Below are 18,092 nucleotides of genomic sequence, written 5' to 3' on the forward strand. Positions count from 1 at the left end.
ACGAACAGAGGAAGTAACGCTGCAAGAAGTAGACATTCAGCCTGACTTGACCATCACATTTTGCTTATGTGCTTCTGAAGTTAAGCTCCCCTAGATTTAATTTCTGATACATTAGTAGGATCTCACAAATTCTGTTTTTAATCTCCAGACTCAAATAACATCATTTGTCCCTTTATTCCTTTATTCTATCAGTAATTTATCCACTTCACTCTCCGTGCTTACTGAACACCTGTGATGTGCCACACATGTTGGAAATATATAATTTATTTTATTTTTAATTTATTAAAAAAAAATTTTTTTTTTTGCTTTTTAGGGCTGCATCTGTGGCATATGGAGGTTCCCAGGCTAGGGGTTGAATCAGAGCTACAGCTGCTGGCCTACGCCACAGCCATGCCAGATCCGAGCCACATCTGTGACCTATATACACCACAGGTCACAGCAATGCTGGATCCTTAACCCACAGAGTGAGGCCAGGGATCGAACCTGCAACCTCATGGTTCCTAGTCAGTTTCATTTCCACTGCACCATAAGGGGAACTCTGAAATAAAGAATTTTAAAATGAATAAGAAATTTTCTGTCTGCCAAAAGATTTCAGTCGAGGAGGGAAAGCAAAAGGCATCTAGTTCAGTGCAAATATAGCATGACAATTCTATGTACAGGTCACAGTGGGCTCTATAAACTCTAGCCTCTCATAGTATAAGTACTGTTGGTTCCTATTTAGATAAGAAATGCTATCAGTGCTGGACCTGGATGCACAGTCCACACGTGCAACCAAATACTCTGCAGGGAAAATAGAATATGAGAATGTTAAAAATGTCCTCTTTGTTTTCAAGCATATACTCTGTAGCACATACCTGAATGTATTCTGTAAGAGAGTTGAAAATCTGCTTGGTGACGGCTAGGGCTTTGGAAAAATTGTGCTGCCCAGACTCATCAATGATGTCTTTCCCTGAATAATACCAGTAGAAATCACTGATTGATTCCTAAGAACAAACAAGCAAGAGTTGAGTACTTCTCACGTAATAGTCGGTGATGCTAACCCCAATATCCAGGAAGCGTGTAAGAGCATTGACCATCACTATAACCTCTTCGTGATGACAGGAGCCTGGGACTCTGTGAAGAAGCACAGAGGTAACTGATCCCTAGCATCTTTTAGCACATCTGTACTAAAAGGAAAGACCAGAGAGGAGACAGGACGGCATTCAGCTGGACCTGAGTGACCATGTTACAGGACCATTTATTCACAATGAAAAAGGTACATCAAAGATCATAACCATCATGCAAATAATTGTGATAGCAGCAGCAACATAATAGCTGACACTGTAAGTGCCAGGCGTTGTTCTGAGCACGTTGCATGTATTAAACCTCTCCACCTTCACTACTGCCCAATGAGATAGTACTACCCATCTTACAGGTGAGGAAACTGGAACACAAGGAGGTTGACTAGGCTGCTCCAGGTCATGAAATGGTAAGTAGCTCAACCAGGCTGAGCGAAGAGAAAAGAAAATCCTTTTCTTCCCCCTTTATGTGGCTGCAGCTGTAGCATAAGGAAGTTCCCGGGCTAGGGGTCAAATTGGAGCTGCAGCTGCCAGCCTATGCCACAGCCATAGCAACACCAGATCCGAGCTACCTCTGTGACCTGCACTGCAGCTTATGGCAATGCTGGATCCTGAACCCACTGAGCAAGGCCAGGGATAGAACCTGAATCCTCACAGACATTATGTTGGGTTCTTAACGCGCTGAGCCACACGGGAACGCCAAGAGAATCCTTTCTTTGTGTTTGTGTAGATGTTCCTGATAATATTTGGATTTTCCTTCAAACGAGTAAGTCAAGTGGCTTCTCAACACTAAGAACTTGTAAACTCATCTTATTCCTACCATTTTCTGTATCTCTTTTTCGCAGTGAAATCTGTCCTCACTTCCAGGTTGTGTGAGAGTAGTGGAGCACCGTGGCTAAGTCTACACTGGCACCAACACTAAAGTCAACCAGCAGTTTCTGACACAAGATTCCATACCTAACCATTCCCTCCCATTTTAGTCTTCGAACTCACCTTTAGGTATTTGGCTTGCCATGGGTGTGTGCACGGAGGTGACAATCCCTTCCTTATTGGGGCTGAACTATACCCCGGGCCAACCCTGACCCTGTGGGGCTGTCTTTCCCTTCTGGAAGTGTATGTGAGGCGTGCTGCCATCTCAGGCCCACTCACCTGCAGACGGAGGAGATAGTCCACGGTACTGATGATGACGTTCACGGTGGTGGTGTTGCCCATCTGAGTCCGCAGGAAGTTCTGGAAGTCTGAGAACACCAGAGCTGGGTCAGAGCCCAGCCCTGTCATGCCCTCTGCGCTAAGCTCAGGAGAGAGACACCACGTGAAAAGGCGTCCAAGGGCATGCTGGTTGGGTCCTGGCAGATCCGGCAGGACAGAGCTCTGCCTTGAGCCCTCCCACCCCAGGGACACCAGAAACTAGACTTAATGAGCCCTGAGAGACCTGACAGAAAAGGGGTGGGTGTTTAGATTCCACATGTGAAGGTTCTAGAAGCAGCTTAGCCTCAGTGTCACTCAATAGCATTAGCCATGGTGTTACAGGTCATGCTACAAAGGGTTCCTTATTGAGGAGCAGATTAGCTGTTGTCCTTGAGTTAGCTAGTGGTTGTATTAAAAAAGGAAAGCAGAAATGAATCATAATTTTGCACCTGAAGGTTGTTTTTCCCTTGACAAATCAATCTGTTCCACTTACCACTGTTATGTCCTTCACAAAGTAACTGTAGGAATCTAAAGAGATCACGTGTAAACTCGTCATTCTGGAGTACTTTTTCACCTTGAAAACACAGAATACCAGTGAGCACTTGTTTGGCTTCTCAACACAGAACACTTTTGAATACATAGGACTGCAAAAGTGCTAAAGGAGCTGTATGAGAACGGCATGGAAAGGGAACTTTGGATGAACAGTGGCAAACCCAATTAAATGGGAATGGAGGCAATGTCCAACAAAGCAAAAAGGGCTGGCCCCAGGATGCATTTGTAAGGAAAACAACTAGGCTCATGGCAGTCATGGTTCACAGTCCATAACTCATGCTTTGGAAGATGGAAGACACTTCTTTAATTAAAAAACAGACTGCTGGGTTAAACTCAACATGCAACCACCAAACTGAAAAAGTGTCTGTGCTGAGGCAATTAAATAAGCTCCCTTAGGACTCACACACATGGTGGGAACTCAGGCCAGAAACTCAAACTTACCCCGTTCACGAACAATCACTGGTGATAAGAGAAAAACAGGAGAAGACAGAGTAAGAAAACCACAAACATTAAGAGAGACTTAAGCTTAAGTCTTAAGCTAAGGCTGGCTCTATGGACACATCAGCCTGGAAGTGCTTCATCAAATCTACAGATGGGGGAGCTCCCGTTGTGGCTCAGCAGGTTACAAACCCCACAAGTATCCATGAGGATGTAGGTTTGATCCGTGGCCTAGCTCAATGGGTTAAGGATCCCACAGCTTTATGGGATAAAGCTGTGGTGTAGGTCACAGATGCAGCTCACATCCTTATGGCTGTGGTGCAGACCTGCAGCTGCAGCTCTGATTCAACCCCTAGCCTGGGAACTTCCATATGCTATAGATGTGGCCCTAAAAAGCAAAAACAAACAAAAAAACCCCAACCAAACAAAAATAACAACAACAAAAAAACCACCCCAAACACAAAAACTACAGATGGAAATATCTTGCTGAAATGGACCCAGTCCTTGTAGATGAAGCAGCACTGAGCAGAGGCTCTAACCAGCAAGTTAAATCAGATTTTAATCAAGAAGAGAACAGCCTTCACCTTTGTTAGTTACTTACGTGTTCCTTCCTCAGTAACCATCCCCAGGCCTTCAGCTTTATTCTGCCTCTCAAATGCATTCAAATCAAGGACACTTGTAACAGAAAGAAAACAGGTTCAGGGCTACACGCAATGGGAAAATGGCTTTCTAAAGTCAATGTGCCCATCGACTAAGAATATCCTGTCCTTGTATCGTCATAAACACACTAATGCGTTACCGTGTGGTTGAGAGTCTTAATGGTTCCCCAGGTTTTCCAGGCAGTGCTGCCCAAGGATACCTACTCCTCACAGCCCTGACCATGTGCAAAGACGAGGGTCAGAAACTCTTATGGCCACAGTCATTGTTGGTAGAGTTTGAGTCCTTTCTTATGGATGAAGATTTAGAAAGGCTTCCCAAATAAAGAAGGAATAATCTATTTCTAAGATTTCTTAAGGGAGAGTATAAACAGCATTAATTATGTTCACCAACCACATTTACCTACTTTGTGAATCACAAGGAATTGGGGCCCTTAGTGTTCAGGATGAATAAGGATGGAGAGAGATACAAACTTTCAGATCTTGAAGAGCCACACCCTTTTCTTCTGTCACTCAGGAGCCAATAGTAGCCACAGTTAGGCTTTCTAGAGGCAGTGGTGTTGCTAGGTGTTTCTGAACCTGTGATGAGTTGGCTTTATGTTCTCATCTTCTTCGACCTTCCCTGTCAAAGCCACCACCAAATCCTACTTAGCCAGGAACCCCTAGTACAACCACAAAGCTATGATGATGAGGATAATGACCATATTATTTCCAACTGGAGCTCACTATTTTTCTGATAGAGTCTAACTCCTTCCCCAATATGAAAGATTCCATAGACTGAAAGACCAAAAAGTCTCATAAGAATATAGATCTTAGGTAAGATTATGAAAAACCTCCCTTTCTTTTCACCCCTAAGCAAAGGAAACAAATCCTGGTTTGGAAAGACTTGGGGGGGAAATCCAGCACCCTCTTCCCCCTTTTAGGGATTCCTCTCTAGGGATGTTCTTTAGGGAACATCTTGAGAGATGTTCTGGAGTTTAGACGAATTTTAATGAGAAAATGAAAATTCCTATTGCCATTGTGTTGTTTTTGCCCACACCCTGCTCAATAATCCAAAACTATCCTTTGCTTTTGGTTTTGCTGTCAAGGGAGGAAAATATGGAAATAGGACATTTGGACATAGCCGCTTTGAAGCATCATTTCTGATTCAGGAGACAATCTGTGCAGTGGACATTTCTGACCCTTAGTCTAACCCAAAATACCCATTTCAAATGTTTTAATTTCTTTAATGCTTAACTATTTTACAAATAAAATTATTTTTATAATCAGCAAAACCCATTAAAATATCTTAAAACTTCTGTTAGAATTCAGGTGGCCTCTAAGGGTATGTCATCATCCTTCTAAGCCATCATTATAAATGACATTAGTGATATTAAGTACTATGGACTATCAGGAGAACGCTTTGAAATTTAATTGAGAATTTCATGAGCAATATGGAACTGAAGTGCCTCAATTTTGCCATCTTTGAGTCCACATGTACTATTTCACCCTCAGTGAGTCAGGTCTGGCAATATTACGTTTTCTTTCCCTGGGAGAGGTAATAGATGAGTTGGCTGCTGGTGGGGGGAAATGGAGCTGAGAACAAGGAATTGCATTACAGCTCAGATATGCTCTCTACAACCCCAGGGTACAATATTGACCCAATCAAATGTGGCTAGCAATGGTACGAGGTCCACCATAAAAAAGAATCCCAAATTTTCAAATGGACCAATGTTCTAATTTTAAGAATTATTAATTGGAGGCAAATGAGCTAGATAATTAGAACTTTGACGTTTTCAGAATGAGTTGCAGATGATTCAAAATAATATGAATCTTGGAGAATAAGCTGACACTTTTCTTAGAAAGACTGCTGGCTTGTTTCTGAAACAAGCAAGTAAGGTAGCTTTATGACTTCTGGTTACCTACTGTTCATCTGTCAGAGGGTTCAGCCATGAGGAGAGGCTTACACAACTGGATAATATAAATGGAAAGTTTAAGGCTTTGTTTCTCAGACAATGTCAAAATGTTCCCACACTAGGCTGTACCCTTGTCAAAATGGATGTGTCAAAATATGTACCCACAAAACACATATTGGGGCTCAAAGAACTGTTAAGACTAGAGATTACCAAAGTGCCTCATGGGTCTAATGAACACATAGATTTGAGTCATACTCAGGATTCCTCCTCTTTTTGATTCTTTTCTAGTTTGACTTTTAAGGGCATACATGTTTAAGAGAAACTTGCACTCGGCGCTGAAGAAAGCCCCATCATAAGAAAGGAGGCAAGTGTGATTAAAAAAACAAACAGGTGTAGAGGTGTGTGACTGTGTAGATTACATCCTCTCCCAATGCTATTTGAAGGTAATCCTGAAGGTTGGAGGAACAATACTCATTCTCTTAGCTTTCTAAAGTAGGTATTCCATTCTCACTAACTCCACAATCAGCTAGTTTATTTTGTGGCCCATCCACCCCATTCTCCTTTCCTTGAGTAGTGAAGGGTTTTTTTAAATATGCTAGAGATGGTTTTTCCAGATTTACCTGCAAGACTGCATAAGACCAGAAAGGCTTTGAAAGAACCCGGCATCCTTTTTCTCCTTTAGGTAATCTAGCATTTTCTGCAAGGGAGAGACATTTAAAAAGGAAAAAATGATGACAACTATAGCACAAGCACTGACCATCTTAATTATGACGGACAGCTGGCAGGTCCCAGCCATGCAGGAACATCGAGTCAGATCCAAGGTGGTGGTTAGTAACCCCAGGTAAGCATCAGAATTCACCACCCATGGATTGAAAGCTTCCATGTGCCTAAGCCTTGCCCTCTACTATGGAACTAGAACCTCTTAGGGCGGGTGTTTTATTTTAAAAAGCTTCATTGGTATTGAAAGTATTGTAGATCTTTGACATTCACAGATTTACTGTTTGAAGCTGCTTCTATGTGGGAACAGGTGCCACAATCAGGGATCTAGTAATGCTTACATTTGCTGAGGTATAATCTGAACAGCTCATGCAATGAATTTAATGCACTGGAGAAAGGAGCTTAGTTTATAATGAGCCTAGTTGAAAGCTCAGTATCTCTTTCACAATGAGACTTAAGTTTCCTCTGTTCTCTGTCACTAGGAAACCAGGAACTTTGTATGACATAAAAAGAATTTTTCTTTCTTTCTTGCTTTCTTTCTTAAAGGGCTCTGTAAGAAAGTCAGCTAATGGGGTGGTGATAGAAGAAAATAAAGTGAGGGCTGCCTTTGGAAATGGTAGTTCTTACTCAGAAATCTGTTTGGGATGAATTAAAGGCTGGAAGAAATCACATGCAATAATGGTAGTTATGGATTTGAGCTTCTCAAAGGCCCTGGGATATAACCCTCATGAATACCAAGAGTCTTTGAATTTCATTTTCCTGTGCACACAGATGCTTTTATTTTTAGCCAGAGCCTGGAGTGCTCAGGAGACACCAGTGCATTTCTGTCTTCTGTAGCCAGTTCCAATTCAGATTTCTGAATGAATTCTATGTGCCAGGCACACGCCACTATGTCTTCTCTTATTTAATGCATGATGGCAGGGGTCTTTATTTGCACTATTCACTGCTATACCCTCCACCCCCAGAACAAAGCCTGGTCCTGGTGCATAGTCAGTGATCGTTAATGGCTGTTAAATAAAAGAATAAATGAATGAATGGACACACAGTAGGTGTGTGGGGTTATGAACCTCACTTAACTGATCAGGCTCCTTGCTCACAGTAAAGCACTGATAGGCGAAGGGTTGAAATAAAATCCTAAGACTGGAGTTCCCCTCGTGGCTCAGTGGAAATGAATCTGACTAGTATCCAGGAAATGCAGGTTTGATTCTCTGGCCTTGCTCAGTGGGTTAAGGATCTGGCATTGCCATGAGCTGTGGTATAGGTCGCAGGTGTGGCTCGGATCCTGCATTGCTGTGGCTGTGGTGTAGGGTGGAAGTTAGAGCCCCGATTCAACCCCTAACCTGGGAATCTCCAGATGCCAAGGGTGCAGCCCTAAAAAGACAAAAAAAAAAAAAAAATTTAAATCCTAAGGCTTAGAAAATTCCCTCTAGAGCCTATTTCTGCAGAAAATCATGTAGTGATGAAAAAGGGAAATGTTTTTCTGTTTGAACTCTGGGTAAAGCCTCTTTTAAGTACACGCATGTCTGTAAACTCCCAGTCTTGGCTCAGCTACTCAGACATAATTGGCCACTAAGGACAGACACCAGCCAAGGCAATTCTGGGTAGCCACCTCTGTAGCAGAGTCAACACCTCTTCCTGAAGTGTGACAGCTGTCAAATGGAAACACCACCTCCTGCGAGTCCCCATTACCTGCTGCACGCCGGCGTTACCCCCGTTCAGGATGGCAATCCCCAGCTTCAGAGTCTCAACCACCATGGGGCTCATCTCACCTGCCGTGGTAAAGATCTGATTGAATCACCAAGGAAACAGAGGGTAAAACACATCTACTGGGCTTTATGGGGACCCTTTAATAGTGCCTTCATGTCACCGTGTGACAGTTCTGTGGCAGTTCCGGAGCCCGTGCAGAAATCTCAGAAATCACCTTTGCTGGCGCTTATCATCTGAAGGACCATCTCAGCAGCTCCACGCTCATGCAGACGAGCTTGCTGATAGAGGGTTTTCTGCTTTTCCATTTCTTTTTCCTGGAAAACAAAAGCGGGGGTATGGAGATCTGTTTACCCCCAGGGAATTCAGTGTGGTCAGGTGAGTTGACAGAGTGCATTTTTACTTGCCTTGCAAAACAACACACATACTTTGATTTTTTTTGTTTTTTGTCTTTTGTCTTTTTAGGGCCATACCCGAAGCATATGGAGGTTCCCAGGCTAGGGGTCTAATCAGAGCTACAGCTGCCAGAGTATACCAGAGCCACACCGACACCAGATCCCAGCCACATCTGCGACCTACACCCCAGCTCACGGCAACGCTGGATGCTTAACCCACTGAGTGAGGCCAGGGATCAAACCCGCAGCCTCATGGTTCCTAGATGGATTTGAGCCTGCTGCACCGTGACGGGAACTTCCAACACACATATTTTGGAACAAAGCAGACCTGGGAAGTTTGTTTTTAGATGCTATCCAGCTTTCCAAAACTGCTCACCTATAATGTACTCACATTTTGATGCTGAATTTTCTACTTTTTGTACTGACAGCTGACATAATCCATTCCCCTGTGATCCTATAGGAAGGACACCAGGAAGTGTGTCCTTATAGGAAGTGACACCAGACTAAAATGTGTTTGTTTTCAATGTCCAGTCATACAGGAAAACCTGCTGGGGGCTCAGCTGGAGTCTCTGAGTGTAGGAAACACCCACCAATCCAGAATGCTCAGACCCTGCTCAACAGAGACTCTACCTGATATGAGATGCTAGAACGTCAGGACTTTCCAGAACTGTAATTATGGTCATTTACTTCTCCTGTTGCATACTTTGTCTACAAAACAATGCAAGTAAACTAAGATAGTTTTATCCTGAGCGATTCAGAGATTTTGCACTGCCTCAAAATCAAGATAGTTATTAGGGACATTTACAAAATAATGGTGCAAAAACCATCCAGTCTCTCCACTGCTTTGAATGTTCTCCTTTGAGTGTTTGAATTTGCCCCCTCCCTTTTTTTTGATTTTTAGGGCCACACTCTTGGCACATGGAAATTCCCAGGCTGGGGGTCCAATCAGAGCTACAGCCGCCAGCTACAGCCACAGCAACATCAGATCTGAGCTGCATCTAAGACCTACACCACAGCTCATGACAATGCTGGATCCTTAACCCACTGAGCAAGGCCAGGGATCGAACCTGCAACCTCATGGTTCCTAGTCGGATTCATTTCTGCTGGGCCATGATTGGAATTCTGAATTTGCCCTTCTATGGCCCCCTTTGCTACCATGCTTGGATAGATGTAGGAGGTTTTCCAGAAGAACAAACCTATGGGGCTGTGTGTTGACTGGCTGCCTGCTCCCTTCATTTAGATGGACAGACAGACAACCACCACAACTGACAGGTGTGCTCATCCAGGGCGACTTGTGCATTTGCTGCCAGATACACACGGTGGGTGAGCTGCATGGCTAATGTCAGCCCCCACCCCACAGGCCCTCCTGTTGGCCTCAATCTTAGCGAAAACTTACTTCAAATGTTTTTTCCTTGTCTTCCTCCTCTTCTTCATCTTCCCCACTCTGACAACTCTGAATTCCATGGAAAAGAAAGAGAAGGAAACAGACAATCAAATGAAAGGGGAGTGTAATAAACAAGACTTTGTTCTACCGGGTAAGGGCAGGGGACAGGATGTAATTCACAGGCACTTCAGGACCAGGAACACCTGGACCACTGCAGGGCCACATTCTACTCCCAGTGCTGCCTTTGCAGTGACCAAGTGGTTTGGAAATGAGAAACGGGACCCAGATCACAGGTCAACAGGGACCTATCTGGTTTAACCACGGGTCTAAACGCTGCTACTTAGTAAAGTTCCAGTGTAAATCAAGAGACAGGAGGGCAGGGACCTGGCCCTTTCCTAACAAGAACCAGGGCTTGGCCATAAGCCTATGGAGGCTCCGGATGTGAATCCCAAAGGGACCCCAAGGTGCAGCTGGTAGAGTTACAGGTACTCCTGTACCCCAAGAGACTCCTCCTTTTCTGCTCGACCTTAAGTTCTCCCATTTGAGATGCAGCAGTTTGCTTAACCACTTAGCATTCCAGGGGCCCCCATCCCTCTATGTGACATAGAAATAGCATCTCTGGTCTCTCTGTCTCTTCCAGAACACGAGGATCTCCCGCTAGTCTCTAAATTTGTTTGCAAATGTGCCTAACTTCCTGCAGCTACAGATGTGTCTGAACGGCTAGGCATGTTCTGAACACTGAGTGAAAATTTGAGGATGATTTGTTTACCCAAACCCTGCTTGGCTGGCTTAGGACTGCCATGTGGACCCAGCCACTAGACTCCACCGTCTCTGCAAAGCTTCAAGGTGTCCACAGGATGATGGTGGAGTGGTTTATTAAAGTTGCCCATATAGCACATGAACTGGGCAAAGCCTGGAGCCCATGTCATGCCCCAGGCCTGGACCCGGGGCTCAATGTGACAGTTGTGCCTGAAGAGGTCTAAGGGAAGCAGAAAGACTGAGAGAATGAGCAGAAAATGCAGGTGTACCTTGGCCATCATGCTGGAATAGGAGGTGTACAAAGGGTCGTCTTCCAGTTTGCTGGAGAGAAGGGAAGAAATATTTAGCAGGCTACCTTTAGATTCAGCAGGAAAGACTAAATCTTAAATGAAATGTATTAGTGAATTCATTAGAACCACCCCCTCCTCCAGCCAGATTCCTAGAACCCACTCTGAAAATCTGAATGAGGATTGGGTCCACATGCAATTCAGGACTGAAATGACAATATCAGGTGGCTTCATCTTCAGACTCAGTGTCACACATTATGATGAAAGGGCTGTGGCTTATGTAATTCCCCTCAAGGTTTCTTGATGGCCCACTGCAGAGCAGCAAGAGGGGCTGCTCAAGTCTGGCACCCCTCTCTGTGCACACTGCCATCTGCAGGAGGACAGCTGGGGCAGACACAACTGAGTCTGGGATGAGCTGGTGCTCCGGTTTGTGCTGACCTCCTCTCCATCAGAGCATTGCGGCTAAAGTGGAGGATGATCTGATGAAGCGGGTCTGGCTGCTTGTCTGTCTCCTCCTCCTCCTCCTCTTCCACCTTGGGAGATTTCTACACAAACCAAGGCAGACAGGTTTCAGGCATGGATTTCAGCATGTGGCAGGCCAACACACTTGAACAAAGAGAAGGGAAAGCACCAGGCACAGAGCGCATCAACTCAAAGCACAAAGAGAAACCACTATGTCATACGTTCACTTCAGGACAGAAGCCTCAAAGACGCAAGGTTTGGAAAGGAGATATAGATAGATATTTTTTTCAGCCCATCAAAGAAACATTCCAATTTTAGGTTAAAATGAAATGAAAGGAAAAGCAAAAGCCTGACCGCAGGAGAGGTGCTACAGACCGCAGTGAGCAGAACTCTCATGCAAGCCCTGGGCACCCGTGCTCAGGACCCGGACAGTCCCCTAGAGGCTGCATCTTTTGGCCGACACCTGACATTTCTCTTGAGAGCTGGGCTGGTAATAGGAGTGGGGTGAGAGTAACAGGGATGGGGCCATTTGGGGATCTGCTGCTAGTCTAGACTCAACCCAGCAAAACATTTCTCTTTCCTGACCTCACCCCCTGATCCTGAAAATCTTGTTGTTTCTGAGAGATGCCATCCTGGAGCTGTGACCCTTGCAGTTACTCCTCTCCTCAAGTCTTCTTCCTATCTCCTCTGACAGAAAGGGACAAAGCAGCTGATGCCAGCGGTATAAGTGGGTTTTCCAGTAGTGGCAGAGCCAGCAGGGTGGACCATATTCATTAAGTTGGTGAGAGCTTTATAGGTGGTGTGAATGGTTCAGAAGGGGAGAGTTGCAATGATGCTCACGGTTGAATTCACACTCATCAAGAAAACCAAGTAATTGTCTTTCTCATTGACAGGAATATATGAAAAGACTGAAGGGCACAGAGAGAAATGGCAAGAAAATGCAGGTGAAAGGATTAAAGGGAAAAAGAAGGAAGAGGAAGAGAGAGAGAGGGAAAGAGAAGGTAACATGGGAAGTGTAAATATGAGAAACCAAGGATTAGACTAGTGGAGAGATTAGGGATGAGAGAAATAGATGAAGGGAGAAATAAGGAGAAAGAGGAGAAGAATTAGGGCTTGGCCAAAGGAGAGGAGGTTTGTTTGCTTTCTGAATCAGGTTGAAGCTCAGTGGTGCGGCTGTCATAAGCACCCCTGCCTGTTGCTTCAAGTAGTTCTAGAACATGAAGCTTGTTAGAGATGGGGCATGGCAAATTTTCAGAGGGGCCAAAAAAGAAGTGTGAGATGCAGGAAGGGGATTTAGATGTGTCTCTCCCATAGCGGAGCTACTGACCAGAAATGCGGGGCCTCAGCAAGGGCAGACCAGCCTCCTGCAACCCAGGGTGCTCAAAACTTAGTACGAACTTGCCATGGCACAGCTGTGCATCCCAGCTAATATTAGTTAATAATGAGGAGGAGGATGATCACAGGACTGGCACCTCCAAATGAAATTCATCCTCTGGTTCTTATGACCATTATTAGCAGGGCTTTCTCTAATAACTTACACAGTTAATTCCTTGCAAAATTATACACCCAGTTCTTTGTGAGTCTTGAATGGTTACAATGCACACACATGAATACAAAAGCCAAATTCATTCGCACCCGTATCTGCTCCCAGTTGAGTCAGTACTTACAGCCAAATCCTGTACTAGTTTCTCTTCAAAGGAATACTCCTCTGTTTCTATCCAAAATCTCTGATAGCCATGGAGGAAGAGGTTAATAGAGCGGTGCCTGAGCGGAAGGGGTGAGAGTGAGGTCAAGAGGGGTCCACGGGACACCTTGTTTTAGTTGGGGCGGTTAACGGTTAGTAAGCAGTTTTGCACAATTCTTATCTTCTGATTGGTCAGGGTAGCCAGGAGCATGCTGTAAGCCAACGCTCTGACAGGGCAGATCCTGAATATCTGGAACACCTTCTGAATGAAACGTACCAGGGTTAGTTCAAGACCCAGGGGTAACCACACCCCTATTTTGGTCTCATTGGGTCTTGATCACATTTCCTCTCTAATGCTAATTCATTAGCCAAGGCACAGTCCTGACAGATCTGCTAACTATGGCAATTTGGTTATTCCTTTTGGCCTGTCCAGGTAACCTAATCTAAATTATGCTGATGGTGATTTAATCTTAGGTACACTGAAAACAGCAAAGTGTGGCTTCTTTACGGGGCCTCTGAGGAACCCCAGGGGCAAGGGCCCCAGCTTCTACTTAGGAAGCAAGGCTTGGGCATGGTACACTCATTAGCTCAACTTCTGCATGTCTTATGGGTTCCAGCTGAGCCCTGGTATCTGAGAACACTGAATAAAATGGGCCAAGCCACTTGCTCCCTAGAAGACAGGAGTATTAGCCACTGAAGAGCAGGTAAGTGCTTATCCAAATGTGAGGAGGACAGGAGAGAAAAGAAAGGTCAAGGTCAAGACCAGAGTCCTCAAGACCAGGTCATGGTTTCCAGTACACAGCCCTCAGCACCTTTCTTCAAAATCTGACCAATCAGAGTTCTTTTAAAAATTGTACAAATGTGTGTTTTTATGGTCATGTTAAATCATGGTCAAAAAGGAGGAGTGTGCAGAGAATGAGCGGGGTCTCTCCACAGGTTACATTACCATTAAAATGAGTATAAGCCTGTCATACTGAGTTTTTTCATTAACCTTTTCCAGCCAAACCCGTTGAAAGGTGCTCAGGAAGAAATTGTTAATTTTGTGTCTGGGGAAAAGCATACAGGTTTTCTTTTAAAAACTCACATCAGAGAAATGTTTCCACATCATAAAATAAATCCCTTTAGCCCGGTGACTTGGCAGACTCCATGCCATTTAGATCCTCACAAGACAGAGAAAAGGAGTGGTCTCCACCCCTAGCTTCTTAGTTTTTATTGTTATTGCTATGAAATCTATGTATGATCCTCTATGCTAGGGATAAATCCAGGGCCACCCCTCTAAAACAACTGTGTTAGAGCTGGGGGTGGCACGTTTCATCAAGGGCACAGGGAATTCCTGGACTTACCATTATCTAAGACAGGGGTACTGTTGCTGAAGGAGCAACCAAAGTAGTTAAAGGTGGTACTAATACTTTCAGTGGATCTAGGGAAAAATGCTTGTTTTTGAGAGCTGTAATTGCTGCCTGGCTGGCCCTGGAGACAAGTGCTAAGCCCTTCTGGAGGTCACATTAGTGTGTCCTCAGATGTGGCTCTCTACCAAGGGGAAAAGCAGATGCCTTCTGATGTTTTACCACTTCCAGAAAACAGACAAAAGGCCTATGCATTTCCGCTTTTTCTACTGGGCTGTAAATCTCATTCTTCTTCCAGGACTTTGGCAGTCTTCATGCCCATGACTGCCTGGCTTAATTTTTTTAGCTTTTAAATAATGAATTCTCCTTTGAGATGTGGTGCCTCACTCCCTTGCAGAGACACTAGTCAGTTTGCTCAAGAGACTTGGAGGCACAGGTGTGTGTCTCAGAGGCCATGATTCTCCACCATCTTCAAAGACCCTCACCAGGAGAGCTCAGGTAGCCAGCTGGCTCGGGACAGGGCTATAGGACACTAAGGACAAATGATGGCCAAAATGTACAACTGGATGAGAGCAAATGTCAAGCACAGGAATAGTCTTTCATCTGATAGTCCAAAGAAACACATTTGTTTATGTGGGATTCAGAATCTACTTGGCCAAGTCAGTTTATTTTTCCTGACCAGGAGAGGATATGCCTACTGATTTGAAAGTTGAGGAAACAAGGGCTGATAGTAACCACCAGCTTTGTTTTTTGATCATAGGCCCAACCTTGCTGATTATGGAATGAGTCTGTGGATGGGACTGTAGTAGCCACATCACCAGCGACACAGAGTCAGTCTCAGCAGTTAACACTAGCCCAGTCTATACTGATAATCTGCTCTATGCTGACACAGCACATGTGTTCACACACATTCCATATTCCAAATATTCACAGATTTTTGACTTCAGGTATGGATGAAACACCCAGGTAGAGACCTTAGGCCCATGACTGGACTCTTGGGCCATCTTCCGCCAGTGCCCTTTCTTCATCTTGAAGGCAAGCACATCATGCTAGTCTCAGGATCCATTTATGTACTTGCTGAGAAAATGCAGTAATTTTGGTGTCATCCAAGTACTTGAACATGGGAATATTGTTTCATCTGTGGGTGGAATTTGTGGTAAACTATTTTCAAAAACAGTTCCCTTTTTCTGGAGTGCCTTTGCAGCCTCACAAAGACCCCTACCTAGGTAAAAGTAAAGAGCTCCTGTAGGCTTACACAGCTGATTTTACAGTGCAAAATGGTGAGCTGAGACAGGGTTGGGGGCACTAAGGAACCTTATCTGTTTTCAGTTTTTAATGCTTACCTCGATTACCTTAGCAGGCCATTATCTTACAGGCAGATTGTAAAGGCTCTGTGGGTGTCAGGGCCAGAGAGAGCACAGCTGTTGGGGGGATGCCTTAAATCTCATCTCTGACTCACATGCCAGGAGGAAAATGACACAATACTTGCCTGGGAAGGTTGTAGAGAGGGGCCATTCTGAAACAGGCCACCACTGCCCGTTTCCGCTGCTTTGATAGCAGTTTGTGCCAGACCGCCTTCTTGGACCTCAAAGGCTGTTCCACCTAAGAAGAAATCTCACAGGTAGGTACGCACTAGGCTGATCTGGGTGGCAGAAGATAGTCATCTGCAGCCCAGACTTCTCAACCCTGGAAGAATACTGCTTTCCCAACTGTAGTCAGCAAAAGGTACCCAGCAGTCAATGATTCAGTTTGTGGAAGTCCTGGGTCTTCTTTCTTCTCCCCACTGCTTTTGGTGGTTTATTGCTTAACAGCAGCTTTACCAAAGAGTAGGGAACTCAAACGGGTCATTTCAACTAATGGAAAAAATTTGTAAAACATTGGGAAGATTAAGTACTGAGGTGTCTTGGTACCACAAGGCACTAAGATAACACTTTGGGTGAGCTGGGATAATCCTTGCTCTTTGCTTTCTGTCTTACAAGGGTGCTCTTAAATAAGAGCTGAGTGTGGAGAGAAGCTTTGTATTCTCCAGGGCAGTCTTGCTTCCTCAGTTCTCAGGGCAGATGGTACTCACCTGCTCCAGGTGGAAGACAGCTGCTGAAATTCTTTGTACACGCTCCACTGTCTTTTCTGGGTTGGAAGGTTCTTCACTCTTCAAAACATCCTTGTATAGGTTCAGTTGCCACTTTACAGCTGGGTCATCAGACTGCAAATTGAAGCACACACATGAAATGAGCAATCATTTACACTTCTTGTACTGAAAAAGCCTTTTACTCCTAGCATGGTTCTATAGTATTCAAGATTCTTTTCTATTAATGCCTCTTTCATTTTCTCTATCATCCTTTTTTCTGGAATACTGTAGATGCTTAATAGGAACTTCTCATTCTGGTCTGTATGACTCTTAACTCTTCTGTCATATTTTCCATTCCTTTCTATGCTGCATTATTTCCTTAAATCAATTTTCCAACTCATAAATTCTCTTTCCAGCTGTATCTATACTATTTTTAATCCATATAGATATTTAAATTCAATGATTATTAAGTTAAATGATTATTTTTCATCATTTAAATCACATTGAAGTCTTTTTCTTTCTCTTTTTCTAAGACTGCACCCATGGCACATGGAGGTTCCCAGGCTAAGGGTCAAATCGGAGCTACAGCTGCCAGCCTACACCACAGCCACAGCAACGCCGGGTCCTCAATCCACTGAACGAGGCCAGGGATCAAACCCAAACCTCATGGTTCCTAGTTGGGCTTGTTTCTGCTGCACCATGATGGGCATATGAGACAATGAGGTTCTTTTTCAATCCCACCTTTCTCCTCCTTTAAAAAAATAATGTCCAAATCTTGCTTTATAGTTTATATTGATGCCTCTATTTCTTTAAATATTTCAAGCATACTTTAAAAATTTCTTTCTGTAGTTCCTTTGCTTGAATTCTTCCTTTTGCTGCATTTTTTGATCCTCTACTGGTGGTAGATATCCTTTTATACTATATATTTTATTCCATTTATAATTTATCGAAGTATAGTTGATTTACAATATTGTGTTAATTTCTATGGTACAGCAAAGTGATTAAGTTATACATATATGCACAGCCATTCTTTTTCAGATTCATCTCCCATCTAGGTCACCACAGAATACTGAGTAGAATTCCCGGTGCTATACAGCAGGTCCCCACTGACCATCCATTCCATATGCAATAGCATGCATATGTCAATTATTATTATTATTAATATGAGTTTTTCTTGAGGAGGAGTTTTGTTTACTAGCATCTCAGTCCATATTCTAGCAGGTAGGGACTCTCTAAGTGGTTTCATTGCTGTTTTTGCAAGAGATTCATGGGTTTCACTGGTTCAAGGCTAATTTTATGTAAGTTTCTTGCTCTACGTGTATGCACAGCATGGGGAATTAGGCCCCATACTCCTCTTCCAGGTTATTGAAAACCATGGCTCCTATATCTGGTCTGAAAGCCCTATAGCTTTTTCCAACTGCATCATCTTCTCATTACTACGGTTTAGAGTCCCTTCTTTTTTCTGGCACTTGGAACTTCTTTTTACTGCTTTTTGTAGT

At 44.0% G+C, this 18,092-nt stretch overlaps 1 protein-coding gene across 1 annotated transcript in view; it reads right to left on the reverse strand.

The window, feature by feature from the left end:
• RYR3 (ryanodine receptor 3) overlaps positions 1 to 18,092 on the reverse strand; it is a 570,648-nt gene that overhangs the window by 38,071 nt on the left and 514,485 nt on the right. Inside the window, exons 72-85 of the mRNA XM_047794870.1 lie at positions 16,597 to 16,728; positions 16,015 to 16,127; positions 13,163 to 13,259; positions 11,472 to 11,578; positions 11,016 to 11,067; positions 10,000 to 10,056; positions 8,426 to 8,525; positions 8,194 to 8,273; positions 6,408 to 6,484; positions 3,838 to 3,911; positions 3,240 to 3,257; positions 2,740 to 2,820; positions 2,208 to 2,296; positions 855 to 983 (exon numbers count right to left, since the gene is read on the reverse strand). Of these exons, the coding sequence (XP_047650826.1) occupies positions 855 to 983; positions 2,208 to 2,296; positions 2,740 to 2,820; positions 3,240 to 3,257; positions 3,838 to 3,911; positions 6,408 to 6,484; positions 8,194 to 8,273; positions 8,426 to 8,525; positions 10,000 to 10,056; positions 11,016 to 11,067; positions 11,472 to 11,578; positions 13,163 to 13,259; positions 16,015 to 16,127; positions 16,597 to 16,728 (1,206 nt within the window). The remainder of the gene's footprint in view (positions 1 to 854; positions 984 to 2,207; positions 2,297 to 2,739; positions 2,821 to 3,239; positions 3,258 to 3,837; positions 3,912 to 6,407; positions 6,485 to 8,193; positions 8,274 to 8,425; positions 8,526 to 9,999; positions 10,057 to 11,015; positions 11,068 to 11,471; positions 11,579 to 13,162; positions 13,260 to 16,014; positions 16,128 to 16,596; positions 16,729 to 18,092) is intronic.

The sequence above is a fragment of the Phacochoerus africanus genome, chromosome 9 (assembly GCF_016906955.1).
Source record: "Phacochoerus africanus isolate WHEZ1 chromosome 9, ROS_Pafr_v1, whole genome shotgun sequence".
In the NCBI taxonomy this organism is placed as follows: Eukaryota; Metazoa; Chordata; class Mammalia; order Artiodactyla; family Suidae; genus Phacochoerus; species Phacochoerus africanus.